This window comes from Acanthochromis polyacanthus, chromosome 9 (assembly GCF_021347895.1).
Source record: "Acanthochromis polyacanthus isolate Apoly-LR-REF ecotype Palm Island chromosome 9, KAUST_Apoly_ChrSc, whole genome shotgun sequence".
Taxonomy (NCBI): Eukaryota; Metazoa; Chordata; class Actinopteri; family Pomacentridae; genus Acanthochromis; species Acanthochromis polyacanthus.
In genome coordinates, this window is record NC_067121.1 from 9,387,933 (window position 1) to 9,403,869 (window position 15,937).

The 15,937-nt window shown below is 40.8% G+C and overlaps 1 protein-coding gene across 2 annotated transcripts in view; it reads left to right on the plus strand.

Moving 5' to 3' along the window:
- Positions 1 to 944: 944 nt before the first annotated feature.
- Positions 945 to 15,937, plus strand: part of LOC110954668 (enhancer of polycomb homolog 1-like) — a 35,217-nt gene continuing 20,224 nt past the window's right edge. Inside the window, exons 1-3 of one of the 2 annotated variants that reach the window (XM_022199297.2) lie at positions 945 to 1,288; positions 4,861 to 4,956; positions 14,688 to 14,847. In XM_022199297.2, coding sequence (XP_022054989.1) covers positions 14,748 to 14,847 — 100 coding nt within the window. In that variant the 5' untranslated portion in view covers positions 945 to 1,288; positions 4,861 to 4,956; positions 14,688 to 14,747. Of the gene's footprint in view, positions 1,289 to 4,860; positions 4,957 to 6,479; positions 6,965 to 14,687; positions 14,848 to 15,937 lie in introns of those variants that run through there. The other variant, XM_022199296.2, reaches the window with a different exon arrangement.

The window sequence follows — 15,937 nt, forward strand, 5'->3', positions numbered from 1 at the left end:
GTGCAAAAACATCAGGTCAGAACTGATTTTTCTCTCCATAACAAAACACTGCAAAAACAGAAATATAACAATACTACCATGTATAAATGCAAGGACAATTTTATACAGCATGTGTATCATTAAATTGAATACAAAATCCATCATGAAATACTTGTACATACTGTATATTTATGCATATAATCATTGTGTTTTATATCCATATGTACATTCATTATGCAAGTATTTTACATATCCACATGTGTATTAATTTATGTCTTACCTCTACATATCTATATTCATATTCATCATGTTACACTTGTACATGTAAATTCATATCATCCATGTACATATCCTTATCTATAATCATTATGTCATACCTGTCCATATGTTTATTCGTCATGTTATATTTGTACATAACCATATGCATATTCATTATACATATATTGCACACATCCATATGTATATGCATCATGTTGTGCCTGTAAATAGCTTTCTGCATATTCATCATGTTAAATTTGTATATACCTATATGTATATTCATCATATGTATAATGTACATATCCACATATCATACAATGTCATACCTGTATTTGTGAAAGGTATGCAAAGCATTTATTATATCTTTATTTTTTAGCTTTATTATACTTCTGCATTTCTAAAGGTTATGTAGTCCTATTTTTAAAAAAATAAAAATAAAAAATAAAATTACAGTGCAGCTAAGCATCTAAATGAATACCCCCCCTCATTCATAATACTGAAGTAATACAAGAGGAGAAATGCATAAACTAATACCTGTGCTGAGCATGACCTTAGGTTAGCCTGTGAATTAGCTACATGCTAACAGTTCGTCGTGACCTGTCAGCCAATCACGTGTCGCTCCATCCCCCTGTGGAGCGGACGTCATGGGTCCAGCTGCTCTCCACAGGTGATTGGTGGCCTCAGCCGACCAATCAGAGGGCGTGTTTTACAGCAAAGTTGTTAACCCCCAACAGTAGCACTTTGGTTTCCACCTCTCTAGTTTCAGCCTCACATCGACAGGGAAATACGGACTTTTCATCGACCGAAATACGCCGTTTGACGTGGTGGACATAAACCGGACGGCGGCTGCTCCCGCCTGGACACCGGCTCGCCGCTCGGTGTTTTATTCCGACACCAACTAGGAGAACTAGCCGCGGCTAACGTTGGTGTTAGTTGGCTGCCTCTCCGGGTAGCTGCGTCGTGTTGCCTGTCGTTTATTTAACTTCTGACTTGCAGAAATGTTCCTCGTCTGCCTCTAAAGCCTCGACGGGAGCCGAGCCGTCGACTTTTGGTGAGTATTTTTTTCTGCCGTGTTTAATTTAACTTGAATCGATGGTCGCCAGAGAGGCCCATCGTGATTAGTGTTTTCTGGCATCAGATGATTTCATACACGCAATCAAATTCCTGGCTGGTCAGCTGGATGCAATTCAGCACTAAAACCACAAGTTCCCAATCACTTTGTCAGCCCTCGAAGGAAGCACACTGCGATGTCGATCGATTTGAACCAGGGAAGGGAATTTTTTCATTGTGTTAAACAAAAAATCTAATTCACTAGTTGTCACGTTAGTGGAAAAATGTCGGAAACCTGATCTGGTTAATTGGGGGCAGAGGAACCAGCTAAAGGCGGAGTTAAAGAGGCCAGTAGAGGCTCAAAGTCGATTTTCACATGATTTCTTATTTGGGTTTTCATCATCTTGGTTGGAAATGTAACATTGGTGGATCATAGGCTTAGGGTGTGTGGCTAAACAGTGCCAGGCAGCTCCTGTGGTCTGCCAAGGAACTGCTTGGCCCTGGCCTGCACGGGTCTGGATCACACCATATCCCTCATATCCTCCTGTATTATCTAACCTCCACTTCCTAAGACACCCACCCAGGGGAAGACCTGACAGAGATCTGGCCTGGCCCTGAAGATGGAGCTCGGATTTGAGCTGCTTCATGGTGACTGGCAGCGGTTGTAGTGCTGTCATTATTATTAGTTAATAATTCTCAGCAAAAGCCTGCTTAGGATTAAAGATGGGTAGGTAGGAATCACTACGTCTTCAATCAGCCAGACCAATCCATTAAATTAGATTCCCTGTGATTGTCTGAACTCTTTTAGTATTGTGGGGCAAACCCCACCCACATGGCACTTCTGCAAGCTAGCTGAAAGTATGTGAGGTATCCAAGTCTTGTTTTTAGGTTGAGACGGTCTCATTGTGCTTCTACATGTTTTAGGAGTGTACATGTCAAGGTCATACACTTGCGAGACTAAAAATTCCTCCAGCTCTTTATCATTTTGCATAACTACACGACAATACAGCCTCTGTCCCCAGGCTGAAGTAATTTGCCTTTTTCTCCCTCCTCTCTGCTATAAAGAGCATAAAATAGCATTTTAAGGTCTAATATCAGCATACAGCAGGCATCAATATAATAGATACAGCTTTATATATTGACTTTAGCAGCCATGTTATTTCTTTTTAACACACAGGAGCATGCACACATGCTCCAGCATCCTAATGTGAAACAATCATGACCTTGTTACAAGAGGCTCAACTGCCAGACATTGAAACAGGTAAACCTGTCTAAATGAACGTACTATTGCTAAGATACAGTGTCACAATATTCCTGATTATATATCGCAAATACAACTGCCACAAATAGTCGATTTGGTGTTAACTATTCAATTAATTGCCAACTAGTTGCAGATAGACGCTACATTGATAGTGTGCAGAAACTTGCAGTAAACTATTACAGAAGCACTTAAGTGTACTGAAGCCTTTGAGCAAAGTGCCAAAGATATTTGTAACATGCAAAGTATATAGTATAGAGAATATTCAAAGAGATTGGATATTTTCTAAAGTAAAAACAAATATACTTTGTGCAAAACTCTTGTCTTTATCCAGTGTGCAAGAAAATTGCTCGTATGTCTAAAATGTCAACATAAAGTCAAAAAGTACCTACAAAAAAAACATATTTAACAGTCTTGAATGTAACATATGCACAGAAATGTACATTAGTACCTGCGCATTACACAATTACTTCATGTCACTGGGTATTCCTTTAAGCAAAATTCAGTGATTCTAGCCTCCGAAATTTGAATATTCTCTGGCGTTTGTACTTGTCTATGGCAGTAAACTGAATATATTTGCGTTTTGGACAAAACAAGACCTTTCAGGCAATCATCGTGGGGTTTTGGAAGCACTGATGGACAATTATAGTCACACATCACGTTGGAGTAAAAACAAATAATTTCCATTTAAGGATACAAACGAGGTGGGTTTATCCAACAGGTCTATACTCAAATACAGTTTCCTTCGCTGTGGTATCATGTGCCTCTGCACCCGTGACCACAAAACTGCTTTGCACTTCACAACACCTTCCTGGTCATGAATGTAAATGTATTTCAGTTGATTCTTTGTTCACTGAAATATACAGCAGGACAACTTCCTCTAGAGACAAGCTATAGTAGAAATGTTAAACACGTGCAGCAATGTCTCAAGTGTAACTAAAACCTTAGATGGTTTCCTCTGGTGGCAGTTTTTGGTTTGTCCCCAAAATGACTAATAAACCATTTGACATGACACATCTTTTGCCTCAGTAGACATACAAAGGTACAGTCACACTAGTAGCTCTGAGTCAAAACAGCCTGCTAACGTGCTCGAAGACAATGTTAAATCCTCAAATGTCGCACTTAAAATGTACACTATCTTAGTTAGTATGCTAACATTTATTAATTAACACCAAAAACGAAATACAGCTGATGTTGGTAGAAATGTCCTTAGTTTTGCTGGTGTTTTTTCAACAGCCAAAGTAGCGATTGTAATTCATCCTCTGGGGGATCAAAAACTAAAAGTCTGGAAGCTAAATTATGTAATACTTCACTGCAATATCAAGATTAAACTCTGGCATGGTCTCCGTCTGCGTCTACTTCACTTCCTCCCGTATTTCCTCTCTGCCCTGTCACTGTTTTCTGTTAATTCAAGACAGAAATGCCTTAAATTAATCTTCAAACAAAGCAAAACTGATGACAGCACTAGAGTAAAGTCAAGTGGTCAACCTTGTGAATGTCAGTGTTTAGTAGATGCTAAGATGTTTCACTGGATAGCTAAAAGCTTAGTCTTGCCACTGGTTCTAGGTGAAGACAAAGAAAATCTGGAAAGTCTTAAGGGTTTATCCTCTGGGGAGCCTAAATACCTGTACCAGATTTCATTGGACACTTTACAAAAAAGCTGCAAAAATGTCCATGTTTTGGTTGTGTTAAGGAGAGGTAACAGGATTTCTTAAAGACAGGAGGAAAGAGAATTCATCCTCTGGGGAACATGAACATCTATTGAAACTTAAATAGCAAAGCATGTAAGCATTGTTGACATAGTTAAGACTGGATCAGAGTGGTTGAACTAGCTATTTCATTAACATTACCCAAGTAATGACAGCAGCTTTTAAAATAAAGCGATTTATATGAAGCGTCGACCTCACTGTCGTCCGGATCTCGTTTCTAAATTGGCATCACATCCCCCCCATGAAAAAAACAAGTACCTTTTTTTATGCAACTGTAATATTGGTACATAATGGTGAAAAGATTGGGAGGTTTCAGATGAAAAAACATTCACTTAACAGGAATTCACAGTACTCTTTGACACTCCGCACAAACACAGCAAGCTGTGTGGTCATTGGCCAGAGTAGGTGGACAATTATGATCAGGTGGTGGACAAATGTTTTGTCTTTGCTCCACCCAGCTAAACTTCATCTAAACCTGCTTTCAATTACCGAGCAGATACCCTGAGTTGAATTTCATTTTTTCGTTTGTTTGAATCTCACGCACTGGTACATCAAATCTGATGTTTTGACTGAATGCACTTTTTGTTTTTGTCAATTTGCCCACAGGCCCTCATGGCTCAATGTAAGGATTTAACAGTGAAAAGAAAACCCCAGATTCCCTGGGTGGACCCTGGATAAAGATGATGCCTTAAACAGCATCAGGTAAGGTGTTTTAATGGTTGTAAAATATGATTGTGAGGTTGATAAATTAACATTCTAGGAGTCAGACCCTACATAAGCACTCTATCACCTCAAACCCATGTGTTTGCTGTTCTTACAGCACCCTGGAGGAAAAAAAATCCAGTTTACTGATATAAACTTGGTTAGAATTAAGAGTATGGCACAGCTGGATCCACCCACATTGAACAATGTAGAAAATCATAATGGCGTGTGGTGTTTTTGATGCAACTATTGAGAGAACCTGTGTGTACAGTCTGTTTTTACTACATACAAGCGTGCATGTTGGTGATTTGATCCTTTGCCAGTCAGCCCAGAAGAGGGCGACATTGTTCACATGGTGAAGCCTCCCCACCTGGAATAAACTTTTTTTTCCATGTTGTTCATGCTCACCTGCGATGAGGTTCAGTCGTTCTTTCAGCTCCGTTAGTACGAATGGTTGCCTCTGTGGTATTTAAGGCGTCGGCCTGTGGTTGATTTAAGGTTTTGCTCTTGTCTTTTTCCTCCGAAGAATAGAAGAAACCATAAAAGCAATCGGAAGAGTAGAATTGTATTGTTTGTTGTGTTGTGTTGCATGTAGGCTAAGATGGAAGGGGATAAAACAAAAGCTTGAGATTTTTTTTAAGGCATTTTAGGGCTGTTATTCTATATTGATTAATCCTGTTTTAACAATCATTTTCTTTTTTTAAGTAATGGAACAGAATAAACTTGTACTGAAGAGCTATGATTTGCGAGAAAACATAGTCGTTGATTTTTAGAATAAGAATGGATCTTTATCAGTGTTGAACAACACGGAAAGGCAGTTTAGCTGCTCTTTGGATTTGCAGCATAATGAGAGAAAAGTTATTGGGAAAAAAATAGTCATTGCAAAAGAGAAAGTAATTGCAAAGAAAAGTCATGACGAAAAATAAAGTAAATACTCAAAATGAGGTAATTGGGGAAAAATGTTGACTACAACAAATAGTCATTACAAAAAATAGTCGTTGCAAAAACAGTCATTACAAAAATAAAGTAACTGCAAAAAATAGTCATTACAGAATATAAAGGGATTGCACAAAATAGTTACAAAAACTAGTCATTGCAAAAAATGAGCATTACAAAAATAGAAAAGTTAAATAAAATGAAAAAATAATGTGCTGTGTAAATGCAAGAATAAAGATAGCAAGAATATACATACTATAGTGTACATTTATTATTTTTTTTATGATTTATTTCGTGCCTTTCAATGCTGTAAAAATATAAAGGTGGATTTTGTTTTTGTATGTATAAATTGTGACTATTTTTACTTAATTTAATATTTTACCTCAATTATAACAAATACTTTTTTATATTTAACTATTTTTGTGTATGCATCTTAATGTGCATTTTTTTTTAATTAGATCAAATTTTGGCGGAGTATATTTCGGCCGTGCCCGGTGTTTATTTCAATAATTTATTGTGTATGTGCGGAGAGGAGTTAGTTTGCGAGAAATGCCCCCTTCCCCCCACCCCCGCAACGCGCAAGCGCTCGGGACCGTGTGGGAATGGTCGGTCCGCGAACTGGGGGTTGGACCGCTCCAAGCGAAACAGAGCAAAAGAGTTTTAAATGTCCGCCATGTTGTCCATGGCGCACTGAACCAACGGTAGGGAGCGGAGCGTCGGAAAAAAACAGTCCGAGAGAGAGCGACCAAGATCCGGGCCTTCCCCCGGCTCCGTTGGCGACGCCCTAAATACAAGCTACCACGATTCGAACGTTAGAGTAGAGACTAACCGCACAGAAACATCCATGAAAGCTCCACTCGGTACCGTTGTGAATATTAGGAGATCGGATAGATTTATATTGCATCTCGAATTGTGAAAAATGAGTAAATTGTCGTTTCGGGCACGGGCGCTGGACGCTTCCAAGCCACTACCCGTCTTCCGTTGTGAGGATTTACCCGACCTACACGAATATGCATCAATTAACCGGGCAGTGCCGCAGATGCCTACGGGGATGGAGAAAGAAGAGGAATCGGTATGCTTTAACCGTTTGAGGAAATCTGAAAATATCAGTTTTGTTTTATTTTCTACATGATCACAGGCGTCCCTCTTTTTTTCTGCGCAAGCTTTCACAAAATGGCCGCCAATTTTCTCAGGAGAAACACGACGGATTTCTGTCGCAAACGGCACGTATGCGGGACTCAGATGGATGTTTGGGTAAAGCGGGGACCCACCGAGGCTTTATTGAATAAAATCGGCCGGTTTTGCCTTCATGTTTATGCGTGAGGTGATTTTCTGAGTACAAAGGAGTCATGTGACTTCAGCAATTCCGACATTTTGTCTCGTCTGTCAGGATCGGGCCTTGTGTTGGCGTAATTGCAGAGGACCAGGGCAAGGGGGAGCTAGTGGTTTCAGATTATGTGGCATCTGTGCCACTAGCAGACAGAAATGTCAACACTGCTGCCATGCATGGGGGGAAAATCTCATATTGAATGGATTAAAATATATACATATTTGTGCATGTTTATTTGCTCACAGCATTGTGTTGGTTTAAAGTGCTTTCTGCTGTTGCTGCTTAATGTTATGGACTTGCCTCCATAGGATACAGACCCTCATGTTTATTCTATAGAGGCTGTGTGTATATGGCGTTTGTCATTCAGTTATCTTAATAAACATATTAAGTTTAATATCCTATTTGTGTAGTTGTCACACAAGTGGTGTTTAGTCTTCTGCTAAACTGAGATTTCTTTTAATATAACCTTTGTTTTCTTTACACTTAGTATTTTTTTATGAAAGCTGTTTTTCTCTGATAAGCATCCCTTTGATTCCCAAGTATTGACAATTGATAATCCAGAAGATGTCACATTTTGCAATTATCAATCTAAACAGGACTACTTTTGACTAGTTCTAGTGCTCTGGCTGTTTTTCTGGACAGAGAAAATTGTTTTTTGTGAGGTTTATGGATGAGACGGGTAGAGAAACAAAGTCTACGTCTCGCTTCACCTGCATCCCACAGTGGTGCGATGATTCTGTATGACATAGGGGGTGTTTGTTAACTAGATGCAACCTTTGGGGATTTTCGTGTTCTTCTCTTTTCATGTCGTTTGTTATACAACAGCCTGACACGGTGAGGCCCTTATTCTGCTTCCATTAGGCGGCATATCGGCTTCTCCAAGGATTCTGCTTTGTAGCTGACCCAGCAGTCTCAACTGATGTTTAAATATAAGAGCAAGTGAATGGGGAATATCACTACGGGCGTCTGCGGTGGATACTTTTTATTATTCACTGCAAGTGTGTTGCAGCCAGCCTTGTGGAGGCTGGGTGTCATGGGTTCAGTGTGTCAGATGGCACAGCAGGCTGGCAGACCAGCGGCACGTGGCGCTCTGGAGGAGACCAGGGCGGCGGGAAGGAGGGGGGGTTGCTGTCACTTCAAAGTCTGTGCTTCGCTCAGCTGGAGTGCTCGGTTATGTAACAGTCATATTATCATAAGAGGTAGGCCAAGGCCTGCTGCGTGCCAACCACTCAGTGTTTGGAGCTGTCTGTTATGAATTCCTGTGTCGGATTTGAGATGGAAATGTATTTTGAATCAGTGCTGGTAGATGCTGTAGCTATGCTGTAGCTTATGCCATTTGAGCTAACTTGTACTGTCAGTGTGAGTGTTTGTTTTTTTTTTTAGTTGTTTGTTTGTTTGGGGGGGGGCAGGCGCTCCCCTGGGAATGTCATTGATCTACAGTGGGAATAGCGCCTGACCTTTCTGGACATGGTTTGACCCACTAAGTAAAAGCTCAGAATTGATTTTCAGCACGATTCTGAAAGTGTTCTAGGAAAACGCCAGCTTTTCATGTTTCACTTGTCACCACCATAACCACGCTGACAACCCACTCAGTGCTGAGTGGTCTGCATGGTTAATGTGGTGGTGTCGCTGCACTTCCTGACTCTCTAATAGAAAGCTTTTAACAGCGAGCTGTTCAACTCAGTGCAACTTGTAAGTTTAAGCTCTTTGCTCCACTGTGTTTGTCTCTGCTCACTGAACCATTAGTGTGCACAAGATTTACTTTCTCTGTAACTGTTTGACTTGTCTTTCGATTGTCATATCTCAGTCCAACATGTGGTTTTGTAATTTACAGGCAGCGCATATGTAGCGTGGCTCGACTAAAGAGCCGTCATTGCTAAAATTCCTGCAGCACGTGCGGCTTGTTTGTTTTGGGCCAGACATTTTGTCTTGTGTTTACATTTGGGTGAAAGTGAGGTCAGTGTCTGCGGCCCTGGTGGGAACCCACAGGCATCTGTTGTGTTTGTGTCTTTGCCAGACTCAGCGCTTGTACTTAAACACACACCAACAGACACAGGTTCTGGCAGGCCACCAGTTTCTCACTGCGTGACCTTGCTGGGTGGGAATGTGGGGCATGTCACCTGTCCAAATCTGTGCAGCCAGCGTGCGTGAAATTGAAAGTAGCCTGTGTCAGCCGTTTCTCACTTTTCCTTTTACTGTTGACAGTGTTGTATTGACGTGAATCTGGGCAGTGTGGGGAAATTAACACCATCCTCCAGGCAGCTTCGTCCGTCCAACTCTGTAGAAAGTTTGCCAGCGAGACAGCCCTGAGTTGGACCGACTCCTGAGACTAACCAGTGAACTAGAGGGTTTTTTCGTCTGTGGCGCATGGATGGAGGAGTATATGCATTCCCTTTTTGTGATTAATTGGTTTACTGTGTTATTGTGCAACTATGGGCCTGCACCCAAGTTAGAAAAACTTACTTTGCCTCAATCTTATTTTCCCAGCAATACTAATTTGTGGAATGGAAAGTTGCTCAATTCATAGTCTGTGACTTTACAAACTGCCTGGCAGAGTTTGACTATACAGAGCACGGCCAAAAGCAGTCTGATGGCTTCTGTTAATTTCCCACTCCACTTAAACTGAGTCTTACAGAAATCGCTCTCTTCCATGCAGTGCATAAAACTACTTTTGTACTGTAGCTGTGCATCCCTCGACAGCCCCACCAGACTATCCCCTTCGGCTGTCCATCACGTTAAGTGGCATTTACAGTGTCTGGGACAGTAGCCGTCAGAGGCGAGACTGGAGAAGGTGGAATAGGCTCTAGCTGGCTCAGCAGACTTGACAGTGATCGATGTGGTCATTTTAGAAAGCTATTTCTGGACTGGTGTGTATATGTGAGAAAGCAAGACCAAAAGCACAAGTGTGTGAGGGCTCAGTGCTCTGCGTTTGACTGTTCACCTCAATCTGAATCTATTTATTGTCAGGCAAATGGCCACAGCCCGGGAAAGTAAACAAACGCGTTGCTTGATTAGGTTTGGCAGCTGACGTGCTTTTTGCTTGAGGCTGTTTGGTTTTATGAGTTTCTCCCCCATTGTGGGAAAAAGCCGGAGGAAGTTGACGTGGAGGGAGTTTTAGGCCTTGGCTGGGGGAGTGACTCAGTGGGAATCGCATGAGAACACGAAGGTTATGCAAGTGTACCAGCACACAGGAGGTCAGAGCAAATGCTACAGACAGGTTGAACGTGTTAAGGTTTGCAGTTTTGAATGCAGGCGCCTTGGGGAAGCGTTGAGAATAAAACTGAAAGACTCGTCCTCAGCAGGTTCTGTAGCTTAGAGGGTAGCTGCATCTCAGAACAGATCGCAGGACCACATGGCACAATAAATGTAAAATATAAGCTCTTGCCTGAGGTATAGGACAGGCTGTGTAGGGTATCTTTGCTCCCAAAATTCCAAATGGTGTCGATTAACACAGTGCTGTTGGAAACAATAATATAGATTTAATACAGTAGACTGAAGATGACAGGGAAGAATGCAAATATCATGAAGATTGAAAATTATAAAGTTTACTTTTCTGGCATCCTTAATTTTGTTTTTATAGGAAAATTACTGAAGCCTTGACTACCACTTACTTTTTGCTAGTAGTAGGGATGAAATTCAATGTAATTGTTTTATATTGTGTAGAAGTTGTTTTGATACAGTTAACTACGTCAGGCCATACAAATTGGAGGTAGGCAGTAAGACTAAGCTGTTTATCACAATTTTCAGCTGATTTTTTTTTTGTAGGTTTTCGATATGCCACCTTCTTTTGGCAGTCAGCTTTTTGGAGCTATCTTTGGAAATTTTGGTCATTTTCAACATTATGCTAGCTTAGTTGTGACTTGAAAGCCTGTTGTATGCTCACCTTCAGAATTAATAATGTTGGATTCTTTTTCAAAGGCTTTTTTGCATTTTTATGGAAGTGCGTGAATAATAAACTAAGCAACAAAAGCTGCACCAATTACCATGGCAGCAGTAGAAACTTGGAGGCATTCTTGTCAGCTGTTGTGTTTTGTATGAAATAATACATGACCATATGGAACTGTAGAGAATGCACTGAATGCAGTAGAACATCGCTTTGTTTCTTCAAGGCCTTGGTGACGATGTCGAGGCCTGTGGTTTAAAAAGCATGTAGCATTGAATAGCTTACCTACTTGCGTGGAGAAAATTGGTTTTCTGCTGTGTTCATCGTTGCTTTGTGTCTTTCACAGAAACTTCACGCTTAACTGATTGAACACAGTGAAAGCAGTTTGCCCTCCTTATGTTCATGTTATTGGCCGTCATCCTGTGGTCCATGGATGGCTAACATTAAGACAAAATCTAGTTGATGTGAAGCACTAAGCAGTAAAGCTTCTTGAATATTCTCATTTTAATATGGCTTGCAAACTGTTAATTGTTCAGAAATGGCACCCATCTATTGATAAAAGCAAAGCCTCTCGTTTTTAAAGATTAAAACCCTGTAATGGGTAGTTAAGTGGCTTATCCAGATGTCTTTCCCTCTTTCTTAATTTGTAAAGACTGGTAGAAAAACCAGAATGCTGTGAAGCTGGTAGTGAATGAGGTAAACAATTTACATCCAGATGATAGAAATGCATCACATTTTATCATATAAAGTCTATCAATGTGTTCATGCATTTAATGTATTTTAAAATCGATGTAACTGAAGAAAGAAGATAACCACAAATATTTCTTTTGTAGTCATGGATTGTTTATTCTGTATAAATATGTTGGCGTACGAGAAGAGATACAGTTTCGGTCAGTGCAGGAGTCTGACTGCATGTAAATATAAAGTTGTGACTTATTAAGGCATTTGACCAGAGGAACAGCTGTAGGTGTCAATTTTTTTCTAAGTTTACAATTACATTGAGACTGCCATGTGCTTTGCAGTGCTGACTGTAAGGGATGAATGTGAATGAAGCTGTTCGATACTTCCTCCCTGTAACAGTAACTGTGCCATGACTGACTTAATAGTGATTGTTTTGGCAGGAGGTAGTTGGTTGCTTTTCATAACGGACCAGTGGCGCTCTCACAGTGCTCCATTTGTTCTGTTAAGCTCACACATGCACACATTCGCTTTCTTTCTGACTCATTCACTCACTCTGTCTCGCTTCCCCAGGCACAAATATCCTCCCCATGTCGCCGCCTCCTCCCCGCTACCCTTGTGTGTCTGACAGCCGCAGGGAAAACAATAAACACACACCTTCTCTCCAGAGAGCTGCTGTACGATTCCGGCAGCATGCTGCCTTGTTGACAGACTGCCTGCCAGTGGCTCAATGCCCAGATCTGGGCCAAAGGGGTCTACTACTACGGCTGACTGGGACTGTTCAGACAAACAGCCCGCCAGCAAACCAGTTAGTCAGCCCTGCAGCCTGTCTGCCTGCCTTTCAGCATATTCCCCCTAAGCAAGCTTGGCAACAGTGGACTCTCGTCTGGCTGGTGGCAGGTAGATAAGGCTAAATGACTAAACGTTGGAGGCAAAAACGGTGTCAAGTTTCCCCTCAGAGTTTGTGCTCCTTAAATGATAGCCATTGAATGGCAGCTTAGATTCCCGCCCAGATCCTACTTCTCATTCAAGGGCCAGCCAGTAATTTCTTGCATTTATTGAAATTTAAGCTTCCAAACTGATAGATTCATCTTTCAAAAGTATGCCTTGGACGATGGTGTCAGGTTTTTCTAATATGGTTGTGTTTCAGTTTCTGGCTGACTGACAAATTGATTATGTACTTCGCACGTGGAAATCGATTGTTTTTGGCTATTTTTACTTCTGACATTAAGGAATATTATCAGGAGTTAATTACCTGGTTGTAATCCTTTTCAGTTGACAATCCTGACAAGCACTCTGTATGATCTGATCCATGTTTAATCTGGAAAGCATCCCGCTGTGAGACGATTCGCTGCTGCTGCCTTATTGTTTTTGGTGCGTGCTTCTGAATCCCTGTAAATGTCAGTTTATTGACAGTTATTTTTCAATTGTATAGTTAATTTGTTGGCTGCACAACTACTTTTCTGTGTATATTTAGTCACCTTCTCCCCTGCTACCTGTCATAACATGCTCTTTTTTAATGCTGCTGAATTCACAATACGGTTATCGTTTTTTGTCTGTCTGCTAAAATTGGCCAAATTGCTGGTTATTGACAGCAGATGTGCAGAGAGATTGGCTTCACCGACTATGTGAAAGTAGGGAGGATTGTTCAAAGTCGCTCTGTTTTTACTGTCAGTCCTGTGTGTTTGCTCTGCTTGGTGTTCTTTCAGAGCACATCATAAGGTCTGGATGCCAAATGTTCATCAGTTGCCTCCTGCATCTCAGTTTGAATGTTTACAATCTTAACATCTGCGTGAATCAGTGACGAAGTATACCAGATGTGTTCAAGCTTGGTGATGTTTTACGTCGTTGCAGAAGTTGTAAGCTGTTGTCATGGATTGCTTCATTTGTTGCAGGGTTTGTCCTTTGCGCTTTAGAGGTTCAACATTAACTAAATCTTTTAAATGAAGTGTAGCTTTAGATAAATCATGCTTGCATTAGCTGGTGGGCAGAAACTGTTTCATTCACGCTCAACAATTGTCATTCGCGCCTTGGTGACTGACGAGCAGGGATGGGAATTGATGCAGTTGTATCGATTCCAATGCCATTATCTGCTAATTGGTCCCATTCATTATTGATTCCTGATCAATTTTTTGCATGTGAGGAAATACACCTGGGACTGCAAAGGTTTTTGATATTGACCCAACTGTTTTATTATTTCCCAGTCTGAACACAATGTATTTAAAGCAGAAACAATTTATGAGCAGGTGTGGGAAAGCTCCACTGTTGTAACTACATTTAAGTGTAGAAGGGTTTGACATCATTGCTTTGCAATGCACATCTGTCGTAAAAATATACTGGTGTTGATAAAAAAAAAAGAACGGAAAAGCTCAGACACATAATTCCGATTGATTAGAGAGTTTGGAACTGGTTTGTATCTAATTCTGATTACCATTCCTGTATATCCTTCTGTAAAGCACCTTTGTAGGGATGTCAAAGATCATTTTCTTCTGTAATTGTGACCAGAATACATACAAAGCTCAACTGAAAATGCAGAATGTGTTAGATTACAGAAACCTGTTCATAATCTTCATCTGAATTGTGGCCAACACAGTGATACTGATGTGTTTACAGTGAGCCAATATTGGTCTTACTTGTATGCCAGCACAGTTTATACAGTTCTAGGTCGCTTCAGTTCTTGGAGAATTTGTAGAACTCAGTATCTTTTTTCATTAATAGCGAAATTCACTCACCTGAGCGATATCCTACTGTATTACACTGGTTCTCAAATCTTTTTTTATCGCTTTCATCTCCGCATCTTTTTTTTTGTCCTGTGTGCTGCCTTCATGTGAGCCTGATGCTTTTGAAAAGACTACAGCCATGCTTTGAGGTCCATTTGTCTCACCTCCACCTATGTATCTGTAGGAACACCATCTCCAGCGGGCCATCTCAGCACAGCAGGTCTATGGCGAGAAGCGGGACAACATGGTCATCCCGGTCCCTGAGGCGGAGAGCAACATCACCTACTACGACTCCCTCTACCCTGGGGACTACAAGATGCCAAAGCAGCTAATTCACATACAGCGTAAGTGGGGGTTTTCTAATGGCAAAATATGTGATGCAGAAAGCGGAGAAGATGAGGCTGATGTACCTCGGTTGTGTTCCTTGGGCTATAATAGTGTTCCCCTCAATTATTTTTGTATGCTTTAAATGACACTCGGGAGCTGTTGACCAGAATTGCACACAGTAATGAGTAGAGGATTTCACATCAGTGTACTTTATTTTTTGTTTCTTTTGAAAATAGTCGCTTCAGACTTGTATCATTTGAGTATCTTAACTTTTGGGCTATAGATACGAGTATAAAGAGTTTTTCTCTTATGACTAATAGAAAAGGTGACCTTAGCTGATATTTAAACTCGAGCTGTATAAAAGTGAAACAGTCGATGATCAGGTTTCCTGGATACGGAACGTTGATTGTCACATAAAAGGTTATAAAATGATCCCGTTCAGTGACTCACAGGCTCACAGGTTGTGAAGGAGACATCTTGTTTCTGACAGCCATTTACTGGCTTTAAGCACATGTTCTCTGAGCTTTTACTGAGTTGTTGTGTTTGTCAAAGTAAATGAGTTTGTCAGATGGCCTAGTTCAGTAATGGTATCAAAGGAAATGAGTTTGCTAGATTGCTTAGTTCAGTAACCTGGTGTGTGTCACAAGTAGTTGCCACGATTGTTTCTCAAAGAAAAGCCATTTGCTGTACCCCAAACACAGACACTGTTATCAGTTGAAAGCTGAAATGGCAGATGTTTTGTCCTGTCAAACTGCTGTCGGACTAATTTCAGGGTTTTCTCAGAGGTCTAGACGGTTCAAAATGTGTGAAAAATTCAGCTTAGATCCTTTTAGCTCTTGAAGGTGTAGTGTTTGTACCAAAATATCTAAAACCCTACAAATACGGTATGTTGTCTTGTTTCATCTGTGCTGTTTTTGTCTGAAAACCTCCTGTGATTTTACTCGGTGCACAAAGATGCTGAATTTTAAAATGAGAAACGGAGAGCGAACTGGGGTTTTACCCTCGTCAACAACCATATGTCCCATCTGTCGTACTCGATTGGCATCTCAAGATCAAAGCGACTTGCTTTAATTAAATCTAAACCGTTGTTCTCATTTTATAGCTGAA